Below are 24,365 nucleotides of genomic sequence, written 5' to 3'. Positions count from 1 at the left end.
GTGGCCTGGGCCCCGCCCCCCGCGCCGCCCGTGTAACCATTGATGGCGCGCGGGAAGGGCCGGGCGGGACCGGCCGCGCTTCAGCTCCGCGGCTGCCTCGCTTCTGCAATTTACCCCACGGCTCGTGGCTTTTCCCCCTTCCTCCTTCCTTCCTTCCTTCCTTCCTTCCTTCTTCCTGGATTAGGCAGCAATCAATCCTTCTCCCCGTTGTCTGTTTGAGGAACAGGTGATCCTCGTTAGCGGCGATCGGTTTCTGGATGCGGCTCCCTCGTCTGCGTGTGAAGGATGATGATACCAGGCGAGACTGAATCAGCGTAACTTTTACTTGGCAAGAGGAAAAACTTTCTTCCCCGTTTGAAGGCGTTAAAAACACGAAACGTTAAAAAGCAGAAGAAGTTGGTTTTAAAGCTGAACTTCACTTTCCTGGGATTTGTGTGTCAGATTCAAAGGCTGCGTCGTCTTGTTTTTCTTTTTTTTCCTTCTCCCTTATCTCCCAAAAGGAAACTGTTGCTAGTTTGCATAGACTTTTTAAATGTTTGGAATTCAAGATACTTTAGGAAGAGGACCAATTCTGAAAGATAAATCTCTAGGTTCTGAGATGGATTCCGTCAGGTCCTGGGTCAGAAACGTTGGGGTTGTGGATGCAAACGTAGCAGCACAAAGGTAACCGTGACTATTTCTCTCCCACTTTACCCCTGCTTGTTTGTTTGTTTGTTTGTTTTTAGCAAATCTTTTCATTATGCCCCGTTGCTAGCACTTGATATTAAATTTATTTTTTTCCTCTCTGTCCTCCTCCCGGTCTCCTCCAGTCAGTGAAGGTTGGAGCTAGAGCTAGGCAGCAGCGCTCCAAAACCGGGGAGCATCAGGAGTCCTAAAACCCAGTGCGGGGCTCAGATGACAGCGAGACGGGATCACCCTTTTATTTTCTGCCCCAGGAAGATGTGCGGGGCTCTGGATTGGTTGTTCCCAGGGATCCAGGGTACTTCTCCCTGCTTGCTCGGCCAGACAGCCGAACAGAAGGGGACCAAGTTAGAATTAACTTAAATGCAGATGTCAAACCCGAGCTCCCCCGGCCCATCTTGTTTTGCTTAATTCACGGTGGGCATTGCCGAAATCGTCAGCCGTGGTTTCAGCAGGGCAGGGGAGGGCACCGGCACCCCGGATCCCCGCGGCCATCCCGCAACCTGCGGCCATCCCGTGCCTGCCCGCCCGCCTGGAGCACCTGCCCGAGCGTCCGAGAGGTCTCTGCTGAGCTGAGATGGCTCTGAACATCCCGAAATTGGGGCCTGGCTGTTCGCTTTCTACTTGTTTGGGCGGGTTATCACCCTTTTACGCCCCCTTTTTATTTTCTCTTCCCAGCCAAGTCGGCACAGGACAGTTATCCCTGTCTCTTCCCGTTAGGGGTAAGATGATTAAAACTCTTTGGGGTAATTTGTTCCCCTCTTGCTCTCTTGTTAACTTAAAAAAAAATAGTTAAGAAAGTAGTAGCGTCGGGCAAAACTAAATTGGGAACCCCGAGAGTAAGCAGGATTTTATTTAGTATTAGAGACAAGGTGAAAGGCATGAAACAGCAGAGGGGACTTCAGATGAAGCAGATGTTTTAGAAATAGTACATCCATGCCCCCACCCATGGCCTGATCTGGCAGCAAGGTTTTCCAAGCACCATGAGAGGAGTTATCAGAGTTTCATGAATGTCGATAGAGTGTTTAATAAATACGGTTGAGGGGGAAGAGGTTTATCCTCGAGGAAACTGAAAGTAAAAGGAAACAGCTCCTGACAAGACTCCAATTCACGGGAGCGGTGGAGGTGCAGATGTGTTGTGCTGCCTGCTGGCATCGCCAGGTTTTTCTCCCAGATATTCCTAACAAACCAATAAATCCCAATTTTTACACGCAGAGTGAGAGGAATCCCCAAGCTAGGTGCAGTTGTGGCGGATGTGGTGATTTCACACCGTACCTCATTGGCAAGGAAAACACAGGGAAACATCTGTAGTGCTCTGAAAGAGTCAAATACTTTTGCCAGTGCCGTGGATCTATTTTGGGGACTAAAACCCAAAGCTGTCCAACTCCTAACTAGTCTGGCACATAGACTTAATCTGTCTATTAAGTAATTTGGAGGTGCTCATACCTCACCTATTTTCTTCTCAGTAAGTAGAAATTGGCTTTAGGGAGAGGGAACTGCAACTAATTTGACAAAGAAATAAAGCTGCAGTCAGGGATATCGTGGGTAAACAGAAGCATTTGAATCTTTCGAAGCCGGGAAATGCGTGGGAAACATCACAACATTTTCTGCAGTCAGGGACAAGATTTTCTCAAGGGCTTGCTAACCCGGGACTAAATTCTTTCAGTTTAAGTCCGAGATTCAATTCATAGGAATCAGTTCAAGTCAGTGACTAAAGTCAAACTTCGCCGCCGAGGGAAGTGGCTGCTCTGCTCGAAAGTCGTTGTCTCTGACCCAAACGAGGTGTCCCCGAGTTGACATCCTGCCCGTAGGAAAGATATTTAGGGTCGCTTGTTTTCTCCTCCAGGAAAAGGGACCAGGACCAGGATGTGCAAAGAGCACTTCCAGACCCTCTGACACGTTAGAGCACTTCCCACCCTGCCGCATTCCAGCAAGGAGCGGTGACAGGCAGGGAAAGAAGTGGAGGAAGGAAAACACTCGCTTCCTTTAGCACTAACCCCTCTCTGTAAATCAGTCTGTCCTGGGGTATGCCGGGAGCGGGGCCACGCTGAAATTGGGGTTCCGGTGCCCACGGCCCCGGCCGCAGCCCGGCGCTGGCAGGGACAGTCCGGGCGTGCTCTGCCTTTGCTGTTGTTGTTTTGCCGTTACTGCTGCACAACCTGGTAATGTCTTTGTCTCTCCCCCCTCACCCCATCCCGTGTGTTTCCTCCACAGCGGAGTAGCTTTGTCCAGAGCCCACTTTGAAAAGCAGCCACCCTCCAACTTGAGGAAATCCAATTTCTTTCACTTTGTTCTGGCTCTCTACGACAGACAGGGGCAGCCCGTGGAAATAGAGAGGACAGCTTTTGTGGACTTTGTAGAAAATGATAAAGTAAGGCTCCTTACTCCTCTTCTTCTTCTTCTTTTCCACTCCAATTTTGATCTTCTCCCCCCACTGAGCTGCCAGCTTCTAATACCTGTTGTCCCTAAAAAAATATAACCATGGTTTGGTCAAGGTTCAGGTGCTGTGGTAGAGCTGTAACCCTGTGTGTGCTGCTGTAGTTAAAAAGGGTTGGAAGCCTCTGCTCTGTATCATGAATTTCTTTCACCCACTAAAACTAAAATAAATAAAATTCATGGGGGATAAATGCATTTAGCTTTTTTTACCTACCACATCTGCCAGGTTTTATTAGTACCCAAACAGAAGTGGAATCTGACCTGTAAATATGTCAGATTATTGTTGAGTGTGGTTATATGTATTTCCTAAGGCTCCAAAGTCAATGGCAGGACTTGAAAAGCATTTGCTTTTGGATTTTAATTCCATGTCTTGACCACTTTGCATTTTTTCAGTTATTTTCTTAGCCATGAACAAGATTTTTTTGAACTGTGAGTCATAAATAATTATTTTACAGGAAATTATATTAAAAAAGGACATAAGAAATATCCCTGTAACACAACCTTCAGGAAATAAATATCAATTTTGAGTCAAAGTAACACTACTGAAAAGCAATGATCACAGTAAAATCAAAAGCCATTGTGTTGTCCTGGTGTCAATCTGCTTTATATTAAATTATTTGAAATGCACAAATTCTTCTCAATGTATTCCCTTGAAAAAGTTGAGAGCATAATGGCAAATAAAAGAGGGAAAGAAGTTCTTGAACTCCTACAGGAAAAGATGTCAGGAATATTTTGTAGTTTGTCCTGGGTCACTCGGAAGGTTAATACATCCCAATCAGTGGATTCACCTCTTGGAATTTTAATCAACTTTGTTGTCACTTCCATCATGATTATCAGCTCTTGCATTTTAAATGTGCCAAGTGTAAGTTCTGGAAGGATTTTTCCCCCCCCCGTTTTTTCGAATTCCCTTTCAGGAGCAAGGCAACGAGAAGACGAACAACGGCACACACTACAAACTCCAGCTCCTCTACAGCAATGGTGAGTGCCCTTCCCTGGCACCTCCTGGGGGCTGTGCAGCGAGGCAGGGTCTGGCTGTAGGTGCTGTGGTTTCCAAAATATACTGAAATTCCCTTGCATGAGGCCCCTTGAGTTCAGGGATGGGCCCTGGAGTTTAGATGGGCTTGGGAAACAGAACTACCTGGGATGCCGAGGGTGTCCGATACGGCACCGGCTGGGCTGGTTCTGCTGCTCTTACGGCAAGATGCCTGTGGAATGTTATTTATCCCTGTTCTCCCTCGCTCTAGGTGTCAGGACAGAACAGGATCTCTATGTGAGGCTCATTGATTCTGTCACCAAGCAGGTGAGCAGGGCTGATCTGTGCCATGCTGTCCTGTCCCACCTCATCTTTCCTGTTTGCTCAACATTTCCTTGCATGTTTTTCCTTCTCTGTTTCATTTTGGTCTCTTGCTCAGCTGTATTGCAGACCTGTTTTGGAGAGTAATTGAAAATTGTGCTCTTAAGTCTCTTTTTTTTCCCTCTGTGGACTGTTGGTTTTTATCCACTTTGTAGCAATATTTATGTAAAGCTGTTTTCCCTGCACATAAAGGGGAAGATGTTTATTTGCAGGTGATGGTGAGCAGTGGTAAAATCCCTTCCCCTCACATCTGAAGATTCTAAGGAATAAATAACCCCCGATGTTCCTGGCTTACCCCTTCTCTCAATTTTTGTAGCCTATAACTTACGAAGGCCAGAACAAGAACCCCGAGATGTGCAGAGTGTTGCTCACCCACGAAGTCATGTGCAGGTAAGATGACTTGATTAACACATCCTTTGTGACCTTTGCTTCCCAAAATGTTGGAAGAGCCTCTCCAAGGAAATTTTAAGTAGGGAGATTTTGATTTTGTTGTTTATTTTGTTGCTGGCTCAGAGAGGGTCTTTGTGTAGGAAGACTTTCTCTTTATGTGGGTAATGCTTGCTTGGGTTCAAAACAGATATTTGGGGGAGGTTTCCTATTTTTTTGCTATTAATTTTTCCTGATGGAGATTCAGCAACCACAGCTGCACTATTTCTGTTTAAAGTAGGCCTTTGCATGTGTTGTTTAAATCAAGACTTTTATATGCTTATTGTTCATAAAATTTCTGCTCACCTTATGAGAATGAGAAGTTTAATTTATATATTTTTGCCTGGAAACTGCAGGATGTTCTTAATGCAATTTCCTATGGTGAAATATTTTCATTTTCTCAATTAAAGTGGCATCATTAATGTTCTTTAATTTTGGGCAGTTCTACCCCACAAGAAAAAACCCTCAAACCCTTCCTTTCTCTACATGTGAACAATATTTAGGGGCCTTCTACTTTTTAATTAAAACAAAAAAAGGACACTATTTTTAGCATTTAAATTTATAAATTAGAGGGTGAAATGACTTGAGGATGTTTTTAATAACTTTTGTATAAGTCTGAACTTACATGTACCTTATGTATGTATGTCATGCTTCCATGGTAACTTATTACTTTTCCTGTTCTCGGGTAATTAAATTTTTTTTCAATACATATAATAATGCAAACAGTCAATGTTCTTGTATTAAAATGTGCTAAAATGTGCATAGAACGTTCATAAAACAAGAGACAAAACCCATTCGTGACCTTTATTATATGCAGTTTGTGATTTATTGTATCAGTGGGAGAGGGTTAAGCTGCTGGACGCAATGTTGCTTCTTTTAATGGCTCAGCTTGCTACCTGATTGTTGTTTATTTTAATTAAAGTACCCTTTTTAAGTTAATGTAGCAGTGAGAGAAGCCTATTTGGACAGAATTTTTATCAAGGGGAAGTCTTAGTTTCAGTACTTAATTATGTCAACAATTCTGTTACTTTTTAACAGAATATGAATCAGGTGTTCAGTATGAAACAAATGTATTATTTCTCTGTTGAGTGTAGCTCTCCTTAATCAAGTAAATTAGCTTTCGACCAGTATTTTCATATTTATGCCCAAACACAATGTATATCACATACGAGGGTTGCACTGGGTGGGCTTTACAAGGGTCTGGTGATGTAGTGGCAAAGATCAAAGGTGTAGAAGGGACATTCTGGCACATTTAGAACTTGTGTATATAATTATGTATATATATATATATATATATATAAATATATCCATCCATGCTATTGAAAGGTTTCACTATAACCAGTGAAAATTAGAGAAGAAAAGTCTGATTTCTTGTGCAATTGGGTTGTGGTTTGTGATAACATAAGAGCAGTGAGCCCATTTCTTGTCTCCACTCTCCCTGCACAGAGCACAGTTCTGGTTTGGAAGTTCAAGTATTTCAGCACCTTCTCATCCAAATGGACATGTTTGATTTAAAATTAATTTGGGCTTTCCCCCTGCTTCCTCTCCCTGCCTTTATGGTATCAAATGCTCTGCTCAACTTTGATATTTCTGAGCTCCAGTGAACCTCCTCTGTGCTTGATTTAAGGTAGCATTGCACAAATCTAAGCTATTATTCTGATTATTCTCAGCTCTGCTGCTTGATAGATTAACCAAGGAAGAATTACAACTCAGGGACGTCCTTCCATGTAAAACACAGATTAGTGAAGGGAATCAAAAGCACTCTGTAACCTAATGAAGACATTTGATTTTAAATGTCGTGTTTTCCTGAAGTATTTCTGAGCAGGACACTGTGTATTCTGAAGAGGCATTACACACATCACTTTGAATAATGCCAGGGGAATGGCTCCAACTCTAGTTAAACTTGACATTTTATTTTATTTCTTTTAAGTACAATAATCAAATCTTCCTCATTGTGTGCTGCTTAAGTGGCAGCATCAATTTTTAAAGCCTCTAGTTTAGTTTGCATTAGGAACAGTACATAAAATTTTAATGCACTGTACCCACTCTGCTGTCGAAATTGATGCCTACTGCTTCTGAAAAGGAAAACAAGAAGGGTCTGTCTGTCTTTCTGCTCCTCTTCCAGTCCTCCCTAGTTGAAGGTAGGGTTTTTAGGGGGGATTTTTCTGTACATAACCACACATGAAGATATTTTTTGCTGTGTGGAGACGAGCTCCTCGGCAAGTGCCCGTCTCTCCCTCAGACGGTGACAGATGCCTGCTTAGCAGGAAAGTTGTCTAAATATTGATACGGCTGCACCAATCTGTCACAGCCATTGAAAGTCCAGCTCTCAATAATTAGTGCTTTCAGGGCTTCCAGTGCGAGCCTCCATTTATTCATTTCCAATCTGAATTTTTTTTTCCATTTCCTTCTTATGGCCTAATAGGAACAGTTCCTATTAGGTGTGTTTGTGCGGATAAAGCATCCTGAGGGCTGGAAATCAAGGTAAAACACCTTCCTCTCCTGGAATAACTCCCCCCCCCCCCCATCTTCTTCCTTTTCTTCCAATTATCCACTAAGAGGAAACTCGTTGTTATGCTGCTGCCAGCAACCCCCTACGCCCTCAATGCTCAGAGGGTTAAAAGGTATTATAATTCGAACAGAAGTAGTCTCAGGGTCTACAGCTGGCTAATAACAGAGTTGTATTGAGTGGAGTGAGCCCCACAGCTGTGACTTTCGCCACAAGGCTCAGACTAGATGGGAGCTCTAATCAGCTGGGCCAGGCGGCCACTGGGGCCCGTGTCTTTATCGGCCAGATGGTGTGAATTTAGACACTTTTGTTATGCAATTGCAGGGAGGAGTTGGGCAGAAGAAAACAAAACAAAGGCCACCATGCTGTGAGCTTATTTGAGTTTGAAATTAGAGACAGATTTTTTTTTTTAATTTTTTTTTTTTTTTTGTGTTGGGGTGAGGGGAGGGAAGTTGAGGGATGAATTTTAAAACCATTTTAGTCAAGTGCGAGGAGGGGAAAGGATGGAAGTTTGGCTTTGGCATGGGGTTTCTGGGGTGCTCAGTTTGTAGGGCTGGGGTTGTTCCCTGGGAACTTCCTGGGTTTGGTTTTAGTTTTTTCTGGACCATTCTTAACATAATCCATAATTTTCACCATGTAGATCTCACTAGAGGAGAAAATATTACAACAAAAGATATGGAAAATCATCTTAAGCCTTGATATTCTTGTCTTAAGCAAATGAGCATCTCTAAAAGTGTGTTCCCAGCCCAACACTGTAGCAGAAATGTAAATGTTGGTGAAGTCATGCCAATACTTTGCTTGAAGAGAATATTGAAGGCTTGATCCTGGACCACCAGTGTTTGGGCTTTTGGCTTGGACTGAAATTGGAACCAGTCAATTCTGTTACAGACAGCACTTGTGAAACCAACCAAGTGGAAATGCTACTGCTTGGATATGGGGTGAAACTCTTGGACATGGGGATTTAAAGATTTAAGAGGTATTTTTGCTATAATGTTGGGCTGAGACATCCTCAGTCCCACTGATTTATGTGCAAACAGTAATTCCTTCACTGGAAGTGGCTCTTCTCCCTCATCAAGATTTTTTTTTCATATATTTGGGCTTAGAAAATACCACGGTCAAAGGGGAAAAAGTCTATCACTTACAAAGATCTTTCCCCAACTGTGCTAGGCATGTAGATATCAGTGAATTATTTGGAGAACTTCGGCTGCAAGCCACAGTTTTAGAGGGAAAATATTTGAATATTACAAACACAAAGTTCAGAACTGCAATAATAGTGGAAATAAAAATAAAACAAGATGCACTTGCCTCTGAACCCAGCCACATTGTGCTCAGTCTCACAGAATTCATCCTAAAATGCTCTGTCAAGAAGTGCCACCATCTCTTGAATCACTACAGAATTTTTTTTTTCTTTTGCTTTATTATAATGGCCTGTAAAGCAGCAAAGATTTTATTCCAAATGTTATTTTTCCATGTGTTGCTATACTGGACATGTCAAAGTACATCCCAAACTGATGTTCCTTTGAGAGGATTTTCTGCTTTTTTCGGGGGGTTTATTATAATTTTCTCCTTTAGAAAGCATTCCCATCTTGGCTCCTGGTATAAAAATACTCCATTCTTTCTAAACTCTGATTAGGCACTGAAATCCATAAAAGATGCACTTAAAATAAAGTTGGGAGAGGGAGGGAGGGTGATGTTCTGTGCTGGTGTGAATTACCAGAGCTGCACTGAAGTCGATGGAGCCATGACAATTTACAGCAGCTACAGGGACTGCCCCAGGGATTTTTAAATATTTAGTGTATCCTTTTATTTTAAAAGGAGTAGCATCGATGAATAAGTGCAGGTTTGAGGCAAGGGGAATGTAGGAATGTTGAAACAGTTAGAGCTGTTATTCAAATAGATCTGTTCCTTCCAGATCATGTGGATGGGCAATTCCAGCCCCAGAGCAGGAACTTCCTGGAAATCGGAGGAAATGTTGGGATTTTTCATAGCTGAAAGAGGGTTTTTTGTCTAAATGCTCATTTTAGGCATTTATAATTAAATATTAGGCATATAAAGAAAAAAATTCCCCACTTTAATATTTTATTCTGCCTTTAATGAATTAAAGTATTTAATTTCTTTCTTATTTTAGTATTTATATATTTACTTAAAAAAAAATCTTATTGTGCTTGGAATTGCTCCCCAGTTGGGAAGCTCTGATACTCAGAATGCTTGAGAATTTTACAGATGTATTCAGCACCCCTGTACAAAAACCCACCAAAATTCCTTCATCCCATGTGTGTAAATTTGAACAGAAACCTCTGCAAAATATGGAAAATATCTTCTAGAAAGGCATCTGATCTGGTGACTTTTGAGGGATGTGGGACTTCTGATAAAGACTTTTTAAACTTTTGGGTATGTCCATCCGCCCTGTCCCATGTTGGCTTTGACTGGAACAAAAAACCTGAGCATGAAAACAGCATTAAATCTTCTCTGTTGCTTCAGATTATTAAAAGTGAGGATTTCAGAGCAAGGACTGTTTTTAAAGTCTGTTTAACTCCTGGTACTCAGCTACTGTGTGTGGAGGAGCATCACCCATGTCAGTGATTATATCAATGGAAATAATGAGCTATTTATTGTCTATTGATTTTAAAATTTTTATTATTATTTATTATAATTAATATTACCACTGAATGTGTATAAATTAATACTTAGTCTTAAGGGTTTATCACTGAAGCAATTGCAAAGGGATTGAAAAAGCCAACCTGAAAAGCATCTCTTCAGATCCTTTGTAGGATCTAAATATGTTCAGTTTCTGGCTTTTCATGGAGTGCTGAAGTTTTCAGTAACCATATAAAACTTAGATATTTAATAATAAAAAAAATACAGTAATATAAAAAATATTATTGGAATATACCAAACCATTAGGTTGCTTATAGTCAGTTCTAACACCTTTTGATGGACTTTTAACCCCATATAACCCATTTAGTCTGCCTGTAATGACATTATGACATCTGTTAATCACTTATTAGACCTTTATGAATATCACCTCAGTCTCAAGTGTGGCCATATTGCTGTTCATTTTTGGCTGGGTAATTCAGAATATATTACAGGGAGCTAAGTGCCAAACTCCAGCTTGAACCAGCCAGGACTTAGGCACCAGGACTCAGGCACCCAATTCCTTTAATTTTCCCTTCTGGAAAGCAGAATTTTTACCCTTCCAGGCATATATTGAGTGCTGAAGGTTTTCTGATAGACTTTGAGCTGGCTCTTTGCTCTCAACTGTCCCACTGGTTCTTTAATTTTGCTTTTCTTTCCCTCTCCAGTCGGTGCTGTGAGAAGAAAAGCTGTGGCAACAGAAATGAGACTCCATCTGACCCTGTGATCATTGACAGGTAGGAGATGAATTCCCATTTTCCTGCAAAAGCATCCCAAAATTGTTGTCTTTCACTTTGAATCATCAGAGATTGTTTCTCACTGGTTATTTGTTGATGTCTGCCATTTGGGGACCTTGACAAAATTTATGTTTATTTTTAAAATGAAATTCTGTTTTTATTGTGACCAAATATTCCATGTGTGCACCTGGAACATTCTCTCCTCACCAGGGATGGGATCCAACTGGATTACTGAGACAGATAAAGCTTTGAGCAGCCTGGCAGCTTCACTAATGTTCTTTAACAAAAGAGCAATATTTTTGTAGAAATGTGGGGAGAAAGGGAGGGGTAGAAAGGCAAAAATGCAACATTAAATCTGACAGGTTTGGGATTGTGAGCAATTTTATGTAGAACAGCTTTGTGTATCGCTCAGTTTCGGTTCCAGGTTTAGGTTCTGTTGCTAGTTTTTAGGTCAGTAACATAAATGGGGAGAACAGCAGTTTGTTAAACCATGAAGTGGCACTGCAAAAATTGTGTGTATTTGGGGGAGCTTAGAAAACTTCCTTGTGGAACTCACTGACATGGAAGGGTTTGAAACCTGGAGTTCAGCAAGGCTCAGACAGGGAAAACAAAACCAGGCAGAGCTGCTTCAGAAAGGAGCACACATACAAGGGCTCCAGAAGGGGAACAGCAAATGAGGAAAAGCCAGCAAGAAAATGTTTTCCCCCAGATTATTCTGTAGTAACTGTTAAAGGGTTCCTTTTCCCTGAAGCAGATGCTACAAGAGAGCTGATGGTGGAGTGGATTGATTTTAGAGCCAGTTTTTGTCTGCCTGTGTCTGGCCTGTTCTATCTCCTCCCTAATGAGCTTTATTTGTCACAGTATTTCTGGTGGACTTGTTTTGGCATTCAGAGCAGTAAAGCTGGTTTGAATAAAGATCTGCAATAATTTTCTTTTTTTTTTTTTATAATCACAGAGTTAATCTAAATAATTTTGGAACTCTGATGAGGCGATGGGTTCTCCTTCTCCCTTTACCCCATAGTTTTGCCTTTTAATTCTGTGCTCACAAGCTGTGGCTGGGGCCAGAGCAATCCAGAGCAATGAAATGGGCTCTTTGGGGAGCAGAAGTCCTGGATGTGCCATCTTGACCTTTCCTATGAAATTTCGAGCTTATTTTTGGCTGTGTTGATGCTTGGTATGAATGTGCAGTTGGGAACTTTCCAGCCTGAAGTCTGAATTTTCTGGGAAGCAGCTCAGGGTGGAAGGCCCTGGATTTGCCCCTGGATTGAGACCTTGACAGGGACAGTTCCTACCCCAGCTGAATATGTAATCCTGAGCCAGCTGCTTATCCTCATGCAAAATGAAGATTCTGATGCTTCCTGGGGGGCTTTGGGATCTGCTGATGTAAAATGAAATGGAAACTGTGAGAAAGGACAGGGTTTTTCTTTCTAACAACTGTGTGTAAAACGTGCATCACAAATCACCTGTTGTGCTCAGTGAGTCCCAACCTTTTCTACTTTGCTCTAAGACCTCTCCTAACTTTGTCTAGACCTCTCCTAATTTGTTCTGAGCCCAGAACCTTTTTCCTGCCTGCCCTGCTAACAGCAATAGACATTCCCTTGGCATGGAAGCCTCCTCCAGGCTCAGTCTGGCAGCTCCTTTTTGTGTGTTGGTTCTTCCCTTTCTGTGTGTGTGTCTCCATTCCAGGTGAACTCTGGAGCTCAGTGAGGGTAGATGAGGGAAATCAATCAGGGGTGCAGCCTGATAAAGCTGCTCCATTCAGTTAAAGGCAGTCACTAAATCAGATTTAGGCCGCAGAGAGAAGAATTTATCCCAGCTCTGCCCTGCTGTCTGGAGGAGGCTTGGCTTGCTGAAAGAAGCAAAACTCAAAGCTAAATATTTTTCTTTTTTCTACCACTAACTGGTGGTGCAGCATCAAGAGAGTGACTCCTCCTTCTGGCAGAGTTCTCTCTGCACAGTTATTTCTGTTCCGCCTCTTCCCCCAGCGAAGCAGGGCCTGAGGAGTGAGGGATAATCCTGTGTGCTACATCTCCATCAGCACGTGTAATGCAAATAAAGCCACAGAGCTGTGCTGTGCCTGTCTGTGCACAGAGAAATCCTTGGCTCCTCTGTCATCCTCACACACCTCCACAGCACCAAAGTACAACAGCTCAGGAGCTGAACTGCACTCTCCACTCCTCTAAAATGTACCCTGTGGGGTCATTTTTTATTATCTTTCAAACAAGGAGAGTCCTGTGTGCTCTGGACTAGCTGGACAGCAGCTTTGATTTATTTAGAGGGTCTTTCTATAGCTTCTTTAAAGGAAAACACCTCTGCTTAGGGACTTGGCAGCAGGTGGAATATAATTTCTGAAGTGCACCTTGCAGCCATGTGGATCAATAAATATGGTGCTATTTTCAGCTCAGTGATGCCTTCATGGGGGGTTGCTGTTAATTTAAAATGAACTACAGGTTTTCTTTAAATAGTGATTGAAATACAGGTGTTTTTCCCTGGTGTGAAATGATAGGTCAATGTAAAAATCTGCCAGGTACCAACCTGGCTGTAACACTGTCTCATGTCTCTGGAGAAGGGAAAAAAGGAAAATGGAGAGAGCAGAATTGCAAAAACATCTTTGTGTTGTACAGAGCTCTGCCTAAGCAGTGTGGGCAAAGTGAATCAGCATTTCCATGGAATAAAATTCCAGAATCTTTGAGATTAGAAAAGTCCCTAAGATCATTGAGTTCAACTGTAAGACCATCATCAATATAGTGATTTCCCCTTTATTTGTTTCTCTCCCCACTTTTTTACCTGCTGTGTACTGGAGGGAGACACAATTCACTGGTGTTCACCAAATCCTGGGGACTTTAACCCTGTTTGAAAAGCAAGAAATAGTTCAGTGGGAAAAAAATGTCAGCCCTGTTGTTGTTGTTGTTGGGTTTTTTCTTCTCCTTGAAAGAATTCCAAAAGTTCTGATGCTGAATAAAACATTTTTGCAGTGACCTTTGCTCTGGGGACTGGATTTAGATCCGAAGGCCCTTGCAGTTATTTTTCCACTCCCTCTTAGAAATGAGAACGTTTCCATATGAAAGGGAACTTCTCCACTGAAATGCAGTGTGTGCCCTCTCCTGCTGGCAGAGGTGTGCAGGATACATTGGAACATTTTGGTTCCTGTGATGTTCTGAGCCAGAATTCCAGTGTAACTCTGGACAGAATTGGATTTCAGAGTGATGCCTCTGATTTAACAGGGATGGCACAGCTCAGATCCTGCAGTGCTGCAGGAGTCCAAAATTGGGAATTCCACTGGAGCACAGGGCTGGAGGGACCTGGGATTGCATTTTTAATCCAGAAGCACTTGCACTCCAAGGTTTTGGACAACATGAGCCATAATCAGTTCTCAAAATGTCACAGCAAGCTTTAACTTTGTGTGCACAACCAGAATTAGGGAGAGCTAAGTTGGTTCTGGTGTTCCTGTGTTGGATCCCAGCTCTGGTGGATTCATCCTGGATTTCTGCTTGCCGTTGGAAGTTGGTATCTGTGGAATTGGTTGGTTGAAGAGACATCAAATATGTAAATATTATCTTTTTTCCTCCTTCCCTCATGGCTGAAGTGCTGGTTCTTGATGTTCCTGGTAGTTCCTTGAAATTGGCGAGTGAACTTTGTGTTTCCTTTATGGAAATTACAGGCAGGGATACGAGGTGCAGGTGCTGGGGAACTTTTGGATGGAAGGGTGGAAGCTCATTCCTTTGAAGATGGCACTTTGAATTGGAAACTGTATTTTGTTACACCTGTGCTAGAATTACTCAGTTTGTTGCCTTTCCTACCCTGCTTATGCAAATAAAAAGAACCTTGGTATGAGGATTAAGAGGTCGTGGAAGATGCAAATTAATTTAATTAATCACTTTACTGCAGATTTTATCTCTCATTGTAGGTGAGTTGTGTAATTTTGGATATAAATTCATCAAATGGCAATGACCTTTTGATTTTTTTTTTAGTTTTCTTTGTGTTCTTGAAGATTCAAGCTCTTTAGAGGAGGTTATTTTGTGTACTTGTTACTCTTAATGCTTTACTGAGTTTACTGAAGCTGTGGTTTAATTGAAGCCTCTGTGGTACAGGGGAGAATTGGTGTGAGTTTTTTAGTTGAAAAATTTGCTTTTTTGGTTTTTTACCTTCCCCCCCACCCCTTTTCTAATAGAGAGAACCAGTCAAAAGAAATTTACGTGTAATTCAAATGAAACCTCTTAAATGGTCAAAAGAAAATTTCATGTCATTCAAATGAACATCTTAATTCAATTAAAAATGCAGTGTCATGAGGGTGGGACAGAATTTTTTTGTTCCTAGAAGGGAAACTTCTCAGAACAGCACGAAAAGCTGGGAGCACAAACCCTGTGCTGCTTGCAGCTGCTGCCTCCATGGTCCTGTGCTCCCTTTGGGCTCATGGGATGAGGTCTTTCAGCTCAGGTTCTTTTAGAATCTGAGACATTGGGTCCAATTCCTTCTACTTTTAACTAAACTCCTTTTCCTAAACTATTCCTAATTGTCCTGGGAAGGGTCTGGCGTGTGTTGCACGTTTTATTAATTTATTTATAGTGATTGTTGCTGGGGAGGGAATGGAGGGGACTGGAGTGGATGGTTGGGATGGAGACCAGTGTCCAGTGTCTCCAGCTGGGTCATGGCACCAGCTCAGCACTGGGCACCCTGCTTTGGTGGGTGCTGAAGGGCAGCATGGATCAGCTGCCACATGCTGCAAGAGAAAAAATGAGGCTTTTGGAGCTGTTCTTTAACAAAAAGCCAAGGCCCAAGCACAGCTGGCAACTTGTCAGCCTCTCTGGGAAGGCGCAGAAGGGCCTGGATGACATCCCTGTGCCATGGGGGCCCATCCTTCACGTGGAACTGAGGTGCAGGGGTGGGGGTTTCCCTCCCTGCTGGTGCCCTGCCCTCCCTGCTGCAGGGACAGAGGGCTGAGCTCTCCCACAGGCACTAAAAATCACTTCAGGGTTAGTAGGGATGGGCTTCACACCTTCTCTGTGTGTATGTGCGTCCCTCCCTGCCACCCCACTTCCCTCCCTGCCCACTTCCCTCTCCCTAAAAACCCCAAAAGAACACATAGATGAATTCTCATTTTGAAGGATCTAACTTCAGATAAGTGCAGACTTCTGATTGGGATTTTTTTTCTTTTTTTCTTTCTGTTCTCTTTTTCTTCCTTTTCTCTTCATCTCAGCCACCTGAAAAGGACTTCATCCCTTACACCTCCCTTTGAGGTGATTCCAAAACCCACTGGGTAACACAAGGATGTTTCCTCATGCTCAGAGGCAGAACCCCAGGACTGGAGAGGCCTGGATCAAATTCCCACTGATAGTGGGTTGCCCTGTCACCTTTAGTGACATAAGTCTGTGCCTCAGTTTCCCCCTTAATACAAAGCATTAGCAACTACCTGGCTGTGGAAAGCGCTTTTAGGTCCCTGAATAGGAGTTTTTGGGGTTTATTTTTCTCATTCCTGGTGCCAGGAGGATTTAATCTGCATGGCAGAGTTTGATTGTTCCTGTTCTGCCCTGTTCTCTGTGGCCCTTGTGAGTCTGCCAAGGCAAAAGGAATGTCTGGGATCTGCTGCTGCTGCTGTGGGGTGAAAGCAGGAGCTCTTCCCAGCTCCCTGTGTGCCCCAGTCCCCCCTTCCAAGCCCCCAAAACCTACAATGATCTCTCCCCTTGTCCTAGGGAGTCAAAGTCCTTTGTTCACTGCTAAACCCTGCTCTCCTGCAAAGAGCTGCTGTTGTGCCATCTGTCTCTTTATGAATTTTTTAGTAGACTGGATGTTTGTGGGGAGTCAGTAACTTAAAATTGCACTATCCCAGCCATTTGACAAGTGGTTCTCTTAGTGCCTAATTTGTTTGTTTCTTTTTATTTTCTCCTTTCTTTCAGACAAAAGGAAAATTCTTTACTAGTTTGCTGTCCAAAACATCTTGAAATCTTTGATGTGTGCAAACACTTAAAGCTTGTAAACAGACTAAACTGGAGAGTAGCTTGTGTCATTTAATCTTTCTCATTTAATGTTGACAGACAACAGATTTTCCAGCAAGCTGGTGAGTCAGAAGAAGCTTAAATATCTTTATGAGTGTGCTGGAAAAATGAAGAATGGACTGGTTGGGTCCGTGGAAATCCTGGGTTCTGCTCCTTTCTCCCCATCACAGTCTCTGTATTTTTGTAGCCATTCACAGAGTCTGTGTTTAACTATTAACTATGTATGTGATTTTCTGACTTTCCCTGATAACACAAAGACACAGTTGCTGAGAACTGATGTGTGGAAATACTCAGGTGATGTGCAATTTGTAAAGTTTCTCTCCCCCAGCGCTGTTGGTTGCTGCTGCCTGGGCTGAAGGTGCTGCTGCTTCTGGAATGGAACAAGAAATGAGATGGGTTTAAATCACTGCTGGTTTCAAGCACAGATTATTGGGGAATTAAACAGAGCTGGAGCCTTATTTCCACCTGTTTCCATTTCTGTTTTGTGCAGATTTTCTCCTGGCCATGTGCTGTCACTGTGGGCATCTCTGCCCTCCAAACAGAGAGATGCCTTTTGGGATGTGTTGGAGGGAACACGTGTGGGAGTGCCCATCAATATTGATCACTTCAGTTCCATTAAATCTGTAACCAGAACAGTTAGCTCATGTCCTGATCTGAGAACTGTGAGGAAAACATGGCTGAGCCTAAGCAAGGGCACCTTATATAATTTAAAAAATAAAATCTAGCTATTTCTGCTACTGCCTGGAAGCCTTAAGAAAATAAGTCCAATGAAGACAAGACCCAAAGGATTTTAGCAGTTCTGCATAAATCAGATAAACTTCCCTGATGCTCTAGAGCATCCTGGACACAAGCATGGATGGATTCCAGTCTTGTTAGATTAGTTGAGAAAAAAATGTTGATGGTGCTGGGGCTAAATCCTGCATGAGCAATGCAAAGATGGGAGTAAAGCTTACACATGGTGTAGGAGAATCCTTGTTTCTTTTTAAATTGAGGCTTTTCCCTGTAAATAGGGAGAATTTGGTCCAGTTTTTGCTCATAAACAGTGAATGAGGAGGTTAAGGGGCTGCTGACCTCAGAAGGACAGAGAGCAGAGTAAGGAGCCATTGGAATCAATGAGGTTGGTAGTAGTGGAAAGGGGAATGGAGAACAAGTTTCCCATGGACTAAAGCACCTCTGGGAATAGAAGTTGAGGATAAATTCACTGTGCAAACAGCACAGAAGAAATTCTGGGTATGTAGAGCAGCAGTGTGTGACATGGGATCTCCACAGCTCCACTCCTTGGCTCTGTTTGCCTGGCTCCATCTGCACTCATCAATAAAAATGCCAATATTTCAGAGTATTTGCATCCTAATGAAAGTATCCTCTGTGTATTTATGACCTGAAATACTCTTCTCACTTTTGCACTCCTCTTGGCCTCTGTCTAGACCTGGTTTTATGGACTTGTCACTTCATCTGCCCTAAGCCTTTTAGTTACTGCCTCTGGCTTTCCTTTTGAACTTTTTGTTTTTCTCTTCATCCCTTCCCTGTGTGTTCCTTTCACCATCTGTTTCTGGTGGGATCTCCCATATTTTCTGCCCTGTAAACATCCCAGGGTTTCAGCCTCTCTGAAGGTGATTTCTTCACCTCAAAGTTCTCCCAATTAATGTGTTCCTGCTTTCAGATGGGAGATGAAACAATTTATCCTGCTTGGAACATCGCCCCAAATCCTTGTGAAGTGAAGAAAAGATTGAGACTGAAAGTACAAAATGTGCATCTGAAGCTTAAATCAGTTGGAGATGTGATTTTAAAGCTATGTTTTGCCCAAGGTGATGTGGGAGACAGGATGTAGGAAACACTCCACATGAAGGAGTGGAACCCAAGTCCTGTATTCCAGGCTGGATCATGTAAGCATGTCCTGGAACAGCATTTTCCCCCTGCAGCTGTGGCTCACATTCCCATCTTTCTCCCTGGTTTGGATCTTTAATATGCTGCTGTCACCTGAGCCATCCTTCTTTTTCCTCCTTATTATTTTTCCTTTTTCTCCCCTTCTCCTCTGCTACTTTTCCTCACAAATAAATGCTAATGTCTCCATGGGTATCCCACTTACAGCTCCACATTTGGTGGCTTTTCCTCCAAGTGGAGTCCATCCAGCCTGTAAATTGTATTGGATCAGTGAGCCCATAATGAGGCTTCGAAGTCCAAACAGTGCAAGTCTGCTGGGATTTTATTGTTCATAAAGCTCCTTCCCTGGGGAGTGATAGAGCCATTAGGTGTGTGCTGTGTTTAATATTTGGTCATGACAGGAAGCAATAATTTTCTATCTTTTACTGTGGCTCCTGAGTTGTTTTTAAGCAGTCAGCTTATTCAGTCTCAGTGGCTGTGAACCCATTAGGCAAACAGCTCTTCCCTCCATGAGTTTGGATCTTCCTACAAAGGCTTGTTTCAAGGAAATAAAATAAAATCAAGTGGCAACTGGTTGCCCTGTGGTGGCTTTTAATCCCTTGCCCTTCTCAGTGGCTGTCACTGACGGGGGTTGACATAAGGCTGTTTTCACCAAAAATTGCATTTTTCATGCTGAATGAGATTTAAAAAAAAAAAATTAAAATTATTCCAGCAGAGAACAACCACCAAAGCTCCCATGTGCATTGTGTGTTATGGGTTTGGGTATTTATCTTGTGCAAATCCATTATTTATTTCAGTGGAAGCAGTAGGAAGGTTGTATTTAAGTATTCCAGAAGTTTTTTATATGTTTTTTATGTTTTATATCTATATAAACAGAAAAAAAATGAAAACAATAGTTTTGGGTGTAGCCCGTAGGAAGCTTCTCCTCTGACTGTCCTTCCCTTGCATTCCCAATGCTTCTCTCAAAGAACCAGGCAACTTTCTCCATGGAATGTGTGAGGAATTCTGCACTTTCTGTGCTTTTCAGCCTGATTATTGCAGGTGTTCCCTTGCTCTCTGCTTAGGTCTCTTCTTTTGCTCCAGGGGAAAAGTTTTCCACTTCTTCATTTCCCCTCTGGGTCCTTGTCTTGGATCTCTGCAGGTTTGTATCAGAAAGGGAAAAAGTAATTGGCTGGCTCGGTATGCCAGAGCTGTTGTGAGGGCACAGAAGCACGAGGTGGGTTTGCATTAACCAGGAGCACACAGGTCCTTTTTCCAAACCAAACCTGAGAGGAAGATCCTGGAGTGTTTGGGAAGAGAGAGGGCAATTCCAGAGGTGCTTAAAGCAGTTGAAAACAGCACACAACAAACACATGAAACCAGCTCATGGCATAAAGAAATTAAAGCTGAGTGCTGATGTCTTACAAATCACATTTAATTAATTTTTAAGAGGTGTGCTTAGGTTTTCCTATCATAAGAAGTTAATTTAAATGGATCCTGGTTCAGCAAAGCAATTAACACTTTGTATTATCTAGCATCAACACCAAGAAGGGTGTGTGTAAATAGTTTAAATGAAGTAAGTTGTGAAAAGAAAAGTGAAACTGAAAAGATTGATATTAGGGGTCCTGCTTTTTTTCACAGTCACAACATTTCTGTAAGAAAATTCAGATCTTGAAGGTGCCTTTTTTGAAAAGGTGAAGGTGCCTTTTTTTGAGGTTCTTGTGTTCGGATGACTCTAAACCACAAAATGCAGTTTTGGGTGGCTGATAAAGCTGACTTTTGCCTCCTTCACCCATCTACCTTTAGTTTTTACTGTGGAAATGATCTTGGAATTGATGGCTGCTAGAAAGTTCCCTGGGTCTTCAAACTTGCGTGTGCTAGATTGTAGCCTGGACTAGGAGTGCTTCAGTAGAAATTGTAATTTGCATTAGGAGTGCTTGAATTTGGTTTTCCAAATCTTTACTCTCTTTGGGAATGTGGGTGCTCCGGGCCTGGAAGAAAAGTAACCACAACTTTTCCAGCTGAATCCCTGCCAGTATAAATCCTTCCCTTTGATGCTGACAAAGTATCTGCTCAGGCAAAATTCCTCTGCTAAAGAGGGGAGAAAAAGCTGTACAGTGTTGTGTCAGTGTCACTTGGTCACAAAACCTCAAAAAAACCCCCATCCTCTGGGATGTTTTGGATGTTTTGGTTTCTTTTCTCCCTTTCCTCTTTATCTGAAACATTTCCCAGCATCCCTTCAGGGACATCTGGTTCTCTCTTTTTCCAGCTTTCCTTTGGCGCCGTCAAAAGTGTCACTGTCAGTTCTTTCTCTTCAGCAAACAGCACAGGCAGGACACTGGTTCTGCCCAGGAATTTGCCTAAAATGTAGCTGCCCTCCAGAAGCAGAGACTGAAACCATTTCTGGGATGGGAGTGTGTACCCCTTGGGTTTTATTTTTACAGAGAAATGTATATATTTTATATCTACATACAATACAATGTATTTTAAATAGTTACCTTATATGTGTTGTTATTATTATATATTAAATTATTAGATATTATATTTTTTACAGACAAATATAACATCTTCATGAAGTTCAGTTTTTCTGCACTCATAAACTGATGGCTCTTTAGAATAATAAAATACCATAATAGAGTTCAGGATTGTACTGGATATGTCCAAGAGGATTTAATTTAGAGTTACATCCTTTGTCCTAATTCTAGCATTCTGTAACCCCCGAATGAGTTTTTATGAGGAATATTCCTGTACTTCAGATCTTTGGTGTGTGAAAGATTTCCCTTTCACATTGCTGCAGCTGCAGGAGGGTATGAGGTTTGATCTTTCTGCAAGCTTTAATAAGGGTGTTAACAATAATAATAACAATTGTAATAATAATTCTTCTCTGTATCTTCCATGTACTTTACTTTTCTCTCTATCTAATAAACCTAGAGCTGTTTCAGAGCTGTTTTGGGACAGTGCAAGCATTGGCAGAGCAGCACAGGGTGGTTTTTAACACGCCAGTTCCATATCCCAGTATAAGCCTGCAGCACAACCGAGCTCATTCCAGGTACCAAACCTCCAGGATTGTACCAAAACTCCCAGGAAATTGCTCAGGTCGTGATTTGAGCCTCTCTGCCACCACCACCTCCTCCCCCAGACACAAAATTTCAGGTCCTTCATGCCCCTGAACAGTGAAGTTAAATCAAGACACGACTGGATTTGAGTTTCAGCCCCTTCCCCTCCGAGACATGGAGCTGAACTTGGAAAATTCCCTGAGCCAGTTTCTCCCTGCAGCTGCTTCCAGCCCAGCCTGCAGTGCTGGGCAGGAGTGTGCAGCAGGGAGGGAGCCTGGCAGCTCCCTGTGGGTGATGGGTTGGTGTGTCCAGCCAGGGGACTGGCAATGGGAAGTGGTGCCCACTCCTTTCTTCTGTCACCCGTGGTATGTCAGGTCCCCTGGATGCAAAGGGCAGGCAGCTCCCAGTGACATAAATCTTCAGTTTTCAGTCTTAAGGATTCATCCCCCTTTGTCCCCAAAGGTCTTTGTGAGATACTTCATCCCTGCCAGGATCCCTGTCCCTTTGACACAGGCACATCCTCTATGTGTGTGCAGACCCACCTTGGAGCAGCACATTGTCCTTTTCTTGCATTTCTTAGACACTTTCTTGTCCTTTTCTTGCATTTCTTAGACACTTTCTTGTCCCTTTCTTGCATTTCCTAGTGTAAAAATGTCCCTTTCTGAAGGTTTGGCACTGTTGCAGATGTTTTTTATTGAGATTTCTGTGTTTGGGTGGGGGAAAGGGCTCTGCACTCTCACGCTCCATGTCTCTGTGTCACTGACACCAGCTGTCACCTTGTGCAGGTTGGTTTTTCCTCTGGAGGAACTGTCAGGAGATGAAGGGTTGTATTCCCACCTCTGCCTGAGCCCCATCCAGTGCCTGGTGTCACAGGAATATTGGAAGTCCTGTCCTATTGTCTGTATGAACTCTGCTTTGTGCTGTCTCCTGCAAAAAAGGGTCTGATGTAAAACTTTATTTAACGGAGAATTAGTCTGGAGACAACTGCAGAGCACAGTGCTGCAGGAATATTTTGTAACACAACATTTAAAAGGAGAGTGTAGTTAGTGACAAAAAAAATCAAGGTCCAGCTTTTATGCTGTGGGACCTCTGCTCTTCATTGAGCATTAAAAAAGCCTCACATTTGGCTCTTGCTTATATTAATTTAAATATCTCTTTTAGGGTCCTCATATTTTAGGGCTGTCCAGGACAACTGTCCTGGTTTTTTTTTTTTGTGTGTTTCAGCTATTCTTTCTCTGTCCTTTCTCTCTGGGAAACTCTGGAGTGCAGGGGGTTTGTACTGTGCCTAAGGAATTGGGATCCTGCTCTACACTGAGTCTGTAGCTGTTTCTTAAAAAATGCAATAATTTCAACTTGCCCCTAATAGTGATTACTGCTATACATGGAAATGTGTTTGTTTATTAAATGGACTCAAACAAAATGTTTATTTTCTCCCCACACCACAGCTGTTTGAACCATTGTCTGCAAAGTAATTCATAAAACTGAATAACCATTTAAATATTTTGGTTGTTTCTTAAAAATTGTATTCTATAATTCCTCATAATTTTTTTTTGTATAACTGGCAAAACATTTCAGTAGGTTTTGTCACTTGTTGAAACTCTTTGAAAATAAGAAATTTTTCTTTATAAAACCTGGCTCTGTACTCAGCATGCTCATGTAGCATTCTAATTGTTTCACCAAGATAAAGTAATCTCAGATTAAAAAGTAGGGATAAAATCCTTAATTAATATTATTCTACTCTTATGCCCCAAATAATCCTTGCTAACGATGGGGTCTCCTGTTTCCAGACTGCTGGTTCTAATTGATGTCATTTGATCTGATCTGTTTGCTGGACACTGAGTGGCAACTGGAACATGAGATGGGTTTTGAAGGGTCTGTGTGAAAAAAATTTACTGCCATGGTGGTGTCATTGCAGGGCTCCTGGCTGTGGAGGGAATTCCTGTTGTGGGCAGACACAAAAACTGGCTTTTAGTGCATTTTTGTTTGGGCCAGGTCTCATATCCCCAAATATTTGCAGTAATATCATTGCAGAGGGCCCAGGTGGGACACCTGAGTGTTCTCCTGCACTCAGGGATTCTGTGGGATCAGTGATTCTGTATCACCCCCATAATCCACATGGAAAACTTCCCCTTGTCTTGTTAGATAAAAAATCCTCCTCCCTTATCCCAGTGAAAATTTCCCCTGTTCCAAAGTCCCATCTCTGTCTCCTAAGCCATGTTTTCTCCTGGAGTTCACCATTGTTTTGCCAGCCCACCCCTGACAAAGCAGAGGTCACATCCACACGACCTCTTGGCTGGTACGAGGAGGCTGCTAAATAATTCACGTGGCCAACTTGATTTCGGGGTCCACATTTGTTTTTTCCACTCTCCTAATCAAGATGCTCATTTAATTCTATTCCAGCACCTGTTCAGCAATTAACACCCTACAATTTGCATCTTACCCTGACATTTGCTATCTTTCCAATTAGTTTTTATATCAGTATAATTAGGTAGGGTTATTACAGTGCATCAAGCAGGGTCGAGGATATTCCCAAGCCTTTAAGCTCTTTCCCAGATTTGTTTAGGGAAGCCACTAAGGGTAAATGGTTGATTAGGATCACTGTTTTTCTTCTTCATTCAGATCAGGCGAAAACTGTTTCCCCATGTGGCCCATGAAAGATCAGGGAAATATGTCAGTCTG

General features: G+C 42.4%; 1 protein-coding gene across 8 annotated transcripts in view; it reads left to right on the top strand.

The window, feature by feature from the left end:
• Window positions 1-464: 464 nt before the first annotated feature.
• EBF2 (EBF transcription factor 2) overlaps window positions 465-24,365 on the top strand; it is a 123,923-nt gene continuing 100,022 nt past the window's right edge. For 7 of the 8 annotated variants that reach the window (XM_071454652.1, XM_071454650.1, XM_071454648.1 and 4 more), the window contains exons 1-6: window positions 465-663; window positions 2,896-3,052; window positions 4,032-4,095; window positions 4,362-4,417; window positions 4,788-4,861; window positions 10,709-10,777. In XM_071454652.1, coding sequence (XP_071310753.1) covers window positions 533-663; window positions 2,896-3,052; window positions 4,032-4,095; window positions 4,362-4,417; window positions 4,788-4,861; window positions 10,709-10,777 — 551 coding nt within the window. In that variant the 5' untranslated portion in view covers window positions 465-532. The remainder of the gene's footprint in view (window positions 664-2,895; window positions 3,053-4,031; window positions 4,096-4,361; window positions 4,418-4,787; window positions 4,862-10,708; window positions 10,778-24,365) is intronic. The other variant, XM_071454649.1, reaches the window with a different exon arrangement.

The sequence above is a fragment of the Agelaius tricolor genome, unplaced genomic scaffold (genome assembly GCF_023055355.1).
Source record: "Agelaius tricolor isolate 1412-34295 unplaced genomic scaffold, bAgeTri1.0.p SCAF_41, whole genome shotgun sequence".
NCBI classification, from domain to species: Eukaryota; Metazoa; Chordata; class Aves; order Passeriformes; family Icteridae; genus Agelaius; species Agelaius tricolor.
The sequence above is the reverse complement of the archived record's forward strand: the minus strand, read 5'-3'. Positions and strand labels throughout refer to the sequence as shown.